Source organism: Manacus vitellinus, unplaced genomic scaffold, assembly GCF_001715985.3.
Source record: "Manacus vitellinus isolate BGI_N305 unplaced genomic scaffold, ASM171598v3 scaffold_11_pilon, whole genome shotgun sequence".
Taxonomy (NCBI): Eukaryota; Metazoa; Chordata; class Aves; order Passeriformes; family Pipridae; genus Manacus; species Manacus vitellinus.
In genome coordinates this window covers 1,384,321-1,390,551 of record NW_021938895.1, presented here as the reverse complement: position 1 = coordinate 1,390,551, position 6,231 = coordinate 1,384,321, and the positions used below count along the sequence as shown (strand labels likewise).

Below are 6,231 nucleotides of genomic sequence, written 5' to 3'. Positions count from 1 at the left end.
TCCTGTGCATTTATTTCATGATCTCATTCTTGGAATGGGAGGAATTGGGAAGAGTGAATTTTTTTTCCTTAGCCTGTTTGGCACCAATTACTGTTGCACAGTTCAAAAAAGGTGGTTTTTTAGTGGTTAGTATCAAAGGCTTCTGTTAGGCACTAACACAGTGGGTTGATGGTAGTGGATGGATGATGGCACAGCAGAGGATGTTTCAAAATTGCCACATTTGCTACAAATTTTTCTCTTCAGCAGGTCACTGAGACAGTGAAAAGGACAGTTAAGGAGCAGAGAGACTATTCCCCTGGAGGTAGGACCTTGTTCTTTCCTGTTAAATCTGAACTGTTACACCTTTGACTCCCATCTGACTGAAATGAGTCACAAAACCATCTGTCCAGGTTTGACAAATCATATTTTTTCCTTTTCTTCCTCTGTGTTAACAGGAGAAAATGTTTCTTCAAAAAAAGTGAAGCTTTCCAGTGCTACAATAGGATCTTGGCAGACCCTCTCAGAGAGCAGTAGACAATTTCTGGAAACTGTAGTGGATTCAGCAGTACTGTAAGTGCCAAATATCCTGATGGTTCTTCTTTGTTTCCACAAGGAATAAAGTAAAAATTGTAGTATTGCTTGAACTGGAAATGCTTTGGAGCTTTTTTGGGCAATATGGCTATCTGTCTATATGTTATGCAATATAATATAACACTTTCTATCTGAAATTGGAAATTTTTCCCTACAGAAGTTCTGACTGTGTGCACTTCATTTGATGTGTTCTCTGTGCTTGCATGCTTTGTGATGGGAATTCTACCTTTATTTTCTTTCCAGATCTGTTTTGTACCAACAGAGGAAGGAGAAAGATGATGTTCAGAAGCACCTCAATGTACTGAAAAAAAGGTAAGAAATTATAAATTAAAAGAAAAGAGTGAGAGAAGAGATTTCTTTAACCCAGTTATTTTGTACCATGCTTTGAGGACAAGCTAAACTTTCCCTCTGACAAAAAGCTATATATCCTATATCATGTTCAGGTTTTACTAAAATGTTGATTATTTGGAAGCAACTAAAATGCTGATTTTAGAACTTAGTTTTATTTTGAAAAGCAGAAGGGTCAGAATAGTTTATAATCAGGGAGTGTGCAGGCCAGTGGGATGGAAATCACACAAGGTCAGTGCAGTAGCAAAGGTGAGAATGGTGGGATTTCTTGTTCCTGGTTCCTTCTTTAGATAGACATCTATTCCACATGATTTTGGTAAAGAGTTCAAGACAGCTTTCCTTCCTGTCTGGAACCTTTTACTTCACTGGCAGCAATTGGGCTAAACTGAGTTTAGTTTTTTCCCCAGAGAAGTAATTAGTCACTTCGAATTCCAAACAAGTCATGTTTTCCTTTTTCTACACTTAAGGGTGCTGAGAGTTTTCAAGACTGTAAAGGTGCCTCCAGGGAAGCTGGACAGCCTGAAGAATATCCCAAGCCTTCAAATGGCAGAGAGACAAATGCTTGAGGCAAATGAGGAATCTTTGGCACAACTGCAGGTAAAAAAGGCAAGAAAGGGAAGGAATTACCTTTCCCAGCTGCTGCTGCTCAGTGTGTGTTGTAACCTTTTAGTAGAGAGAGAGCTGGCTGTGCCTATGCTCTTGTGGAGGAGTGTCCACTCCTCATCATCACCCACCTTTGCTGCACAGCAGTGCTTCTGTCTGGATAGTTCTGTACAAAAGGCTCCCTATCTTTGAAGTAAGTTTTATTCTGGTTTTATGTCTGTTTTGTTTTAGGAAGAAATAACTGAAGCTGAGCGATCGGCAGAGCACATTGAGGAAACTGTGCAGCAACTGCAGTACAAAATCCAGCTGCTGAAGAACCAGTTAGAGGAAGATGAAAAAGAGGCCAGGAAGGTACCTCCAATAAATACTTCTGTACCCTAACTTATAGGAATGGGCTAACTTCCAGAGCTGTCATAAACAAGCTGTTTCTCAGGGAATGTCAGTTAAGGAAGGCCTCGTTTGCCTTTGGGAATGATTCTTTTCAATTTTACCAACTTTAGTTGCAAAGTTAAGAAGTTTAGTTTTCAGAAGATGGATAATGACAGCCAGGTTATTTTCCTACTGGGGAGCCTGATGTTTGGGTTTTTTTGGATTATTTCTTCTTTTTCCCTTCCTAGGTATTCCAGGAAAATGGCAGTGGTGCACTCCACCTTCCAGAACTCCCCAAGCACAGTTTGCAGGCACCTACTTTGCAGGTGAGTGTGGAATATATAATATATTTATATACAGTTATTTATATATACAGTTATTTATATAAAATATATATATGTAATACTTTGGTTATGAGAAGGAAGGCAACAGAATGTGCTTTTATCACGTCTTCTGTCAGAGGGGGCAATTCTGAAAATTCAGAAAAATTGGAGAGATTTTCTTTTTCCTTTTTTTTTCTTGTTTCTTTTCATTGGGAACTATGTACTTATGTTTTAAAAAGAGAACAAAACCCTGGAAACTCTCTCCATCCCTGAAAGTGTTCAAGGCCGGGTTGGACGGGACCTGAGCAATCTGGTCTAGTGGAAGGTGTCCCTGTCATTGGCAGGGGCCTTAGAACTGGAGGATCTTTAAGGTCCCTTCTAAGCTAAATCACTCTCTGATTGAAAGGATCACTTGTCTCTTCCTAGAAAAACCTGTAGTCCTAGGGAAACTGTAATCATACCTGAAACATATCTATAACTGTTGAAGTTTGTCTTTTTGAATCTTTTTTTATCTTATTTTGGCTACAGCTGGGCTGCATGAAAGGGGAATTCCTGTTGCACTTGACAAAAGCGGGTTTTATTTGTTGTCCATCATTCTTCCCTTCTTTAGGAAGAAATTTTGAAGACAAAGAATCAGAAAGGTCTTTTAAAGGATTTGAACACTATTCAGCAGTCAGCTGACTTGAAGAACTTGTTAACCCTCATTGAAAAGACCTATGAGAAGGTGGACTTGCTTTGAGAAGATGAAATGTGTGGAGTCTCCTTTGAAGGAGATAATGTCGGCCAGCACTCTGTGTTAATGTAGAGCAGCAGGATGCTCAGTATGGAACTGTTTTCTTTCTAATGGCTTTGTTGTTGTGACTGCTGAATTTCCCTTAAAATATTTTCTATGAATGTTGGTATATAAATCTGTAGATACATTCTGGGTCTCCAGTGATTTATGTCAACTATCAAGGATTCTTTTGGGTTTTGACTTGTGACGACTTCTAATGTTGATATATCCTGTCTTAGGAGAAGGGAGGGAAATGGATCCTGGGTTATTTGGGCATTTTTATAGAATTAGGTAACTATTCCATTATATTTGCACTTCTATATCTACATCTGTAGATCACTGAAGGCAGAATCTCTTACCAAAGTAAGAGTTAAATCCTCTTTGAACCTGAACCACCTAGTAAAAATATGATTTTCTAATACTCAGTTGTAAACGCCCTGTTCGGTTTTCTACTTTTTTTTTTTTTTTTCCTTTTTAGTAAAACACCCTCCATGGCAGGAAATTGAATCATTTTTATCAACTGTACAGGATTTTTTTGCACTTGCATGTTCACTGCTAAAAAATAACCCCACCTGATTTATCCAGGTGCTTGGGGAAACTACTTGAGAACATTACAGAGCTAAACTCTGATCTCAGAGTTGGTATTTACCTTGTATTTCATTAACTGTCAAATACCTTTTGGCTTTGGAGGATGAAAATGAGATTAAAAAATCTGTTTTCCCATGCATAATTATTTAAAAATATTTCTCAAATTTTTGGTCACTTGACAAGGGGAGCATTTACTGACTTTACCCAAAAGTACTTTAACCCATGATTTTCCTGCATGCCAGCATCTTAATTTTTGCTTTGTTTCATTAAGGGTGATTTACTCGTGAGCAAATGACTATGTGGGTTTTGAACTGCCTGAACCAATGGATACCTTTTCATTTTTTTTTTTTTTTAATACTTTCAAAAGAAAGTGTGGAAAAGGGCAGTAAGCAGAAGTCAGATACAGCTTCCACACAAGGAAAGCTGAAATAGCAGTAATTGAAGAAGGAGCTTCTGCATTACAGGGATAGATAGGTACATGTTAATTTTTTTAATTAACTATTTTAATTTTATTTTTTTCCTGAGACTAGGTGATTTGTGATAGGCTGGCTGTTCTTAGGATGTATCTTGGGGTTGTCAGGCACACATAAGCAGAAAAACATAAACCAGGAACATAAATCCAGACACTTAGGAAGTGGTCTTAGCTCAACTTACTTGATGTTGGATACACTTTATTCAGTGCAGAGTGGTCAGATTGTGGCTTTGAGATAGAAGACCCATCTAGGAGCAGGTTCACTGTTGATCAGTCTATGTGGAGCTGTGAACTTGTGTGATATGACCTGGGAGCATCTGAAACTTCAATTTCACAAGCCTTGGCTTCAAGCAGTAAGTTATAAGCTACAGACTTCTTAAGATATATCAGTAACATTCATCTGTATCCCATATCAACCCTTTCTTATGTTCAAGCAAAACATCTGCATGTCCTCTTGTGTAACACTTCGGCATTCTTTCTGTATTGACTCTTCTGCCTTGTTTGTAGGTTATCCAGTCCAAATCCAGAGGACAGGATGGGTTAACATCATCAAACTGGACTGACAGGGACAACTGAAAACTCAGGCAAAAGGGGAACAGGGCTGCCACCTCAAAGTGGTGTTTGGGGCCACTGAGCTGGGTTGGGTTTCTCTGGTCTCAGTTTACCTCATGGTAAGAACCTTGGCACTGAGAATGAGAACTGACTAATTTCCCTCCCACTGAGAAGAAAAGAGATCATTATAAGTGTGTGCAGAGCATACCATTCACTGGTATGAATGCAAAGAGATTAAATGTCTTCATGAAAAAATTAAAAGTTCTTTCTAGAACGTATACTCCTGAACAAGCCCTGTGTCACTTTTCTTACAGAGTCCCTCCTCCTCTGAAGGTGTGGCTGGCTCTGGCTTTTATTTCCATGCTCTCCCCAAAAAAGACAGAACAAAGCTGCTAGGAACAGTATACCAATTTAGAACAACTTGGGTCAATAAATTTATAGGTTTGAGATTCTGAACAAGGACTCTCATCATTCCCTGTGCAGAAGCAGCCACGAAGTGGATGTATTTTATAGTCTCCTCACTTCAAGTTATTGTTGCACTTCAGAAGGGCGAGCTCCAAGATTCAAAGCAGGTAAGTGATCAAGGGGGCTATACATATCAATATTTTTTCCAAATCAAAGTATTTCCAGGCATAAAGGTCTTAGAACTGTCCTTAAGTAAAAGTAGCTGTGTATTCAAACATGTACCGATGCTGCCTTTAGATGCAGTTGCACGTACAGTGATGCAGTGACCCAGAGACAGTTTTTCCATTGAATATGGTGAGAAAATGGAATATAAGCTTCAAGGAAGGTAAATACCTACATGTAATCACAGAATCATTGGAGAGTTTGAGTTGGAAAGGACATTAAATCTCAACTGGTTCCAACCTCCTGCCATGGGCAGGGACACCTTCCACTACATGAGGTTGCTGATCTGTGATCCTGAGGGGTGGCTGTTCATAACATGTTCCTTATTAGGAAGGTGGATACTTGATGGCTGCAGTAATTCTTAAGGTATGTTAATATTTATAACAAAATGCAGCAAAGGGAAATGCTTTTAAGATTAAGTGGTGCACATTTAAGAGGTATAAGAAAGAATGAACATTGTGCTACCTCTGAGAAACCTTAGGATTTGAATTCTTCCCTTAGACTTTTTAAGTGAAGTTACTCTTTTTTTTTTTTTTTTGGCTTCTCAGAAACTTTTTGGTTTTGGAAATTGTTTTGTTTGTTTTACACAGGTACCTTCTGAAGCAAGACACTTGTGGGAGACACTGTATTTTATGAAATTAGCAATTATGCTGCTCAGTTCCTTCACATTATCTCTTTTTTTGAGTGAATCTTTATACTTTCTGTGTGTTCCCAGCAAGAGAGATGCTGGTACTTAACTGCTCCAGGAAGCTGCAGATGCTTGAGAAAATGTTAAGGAAGAGTTTTCCTGAGTCCCTTAAGGTAACACAGCACTGACCTGCATTTTCTGTGGTATTTCCATCAGTGATTTTGGTTGTTTGTCAGGGAATCAAAACTGTTGGGAAAGGGTTGTGCTTCCTCTGGACTGACTGATAGTTGCTGTTTAGATAACTGCATCTGAGATATCATGGAATCAAGGAATGATTTGTCTTGGAAGGGATCTTAAAGCTCATCCAGTTCCAATGCCC

General features: G+C 38.8%; 2 protein-coding genes across 2 annotated transcripts in view; both read left to right on the top strand.

Moving 5' to 3' along the window:
* The window catches only part of CENPQ (centromere protein Q), a 7,157-nt gene extending 3,727 nt beyond the window's left edge, over positions 1-3,430 (top strand). Inside the window, 8 exon segments of the mRNA XM_029965764.1 lie at positions 198-301; positions 435-549; positions 814-882; positions 1,386-1,515; positions 1,753-1,872; positions 2,139-2,216; positions 2,824-2,949; positions 2,951-3,430. Coding sequence (XP_029821624.1) covers positions 198-301; positions 435-549; positions 814-882; positions 1,386-1,515; positions 1,753-1,872; positions 2,139-2,216; positions 2,824-2,949; positions 2,951-3,013 — 805 coding nt within the window. The 3' untranslated portion in view covers positions 3,014-3,430.
* Positions 3,431-4,142: 712 nt separating this feature from the next.
* GLYATL3 (glycine-N-acyltransferase like 3) overlaps positions 4,143-6,231 on the top strand; it is a 6,206-nt gene continuing 4,117 nt past the window's right edge. The window contains exons 1-2 of the mRNA XM_008921539.4: positions 4,143-5,169; positions 5,940-6,025. Coding sequence (XP_008919787.4) covers positions 5,948-6,025 — 78 coding nt within the window. The 5' untranslated portion in view covers positions 4,143-5,169; positions 5,940-5,947. The remainder of the gene's footprint in view (positions 5,170-5,939; positions 6,026-6,231) is intronic.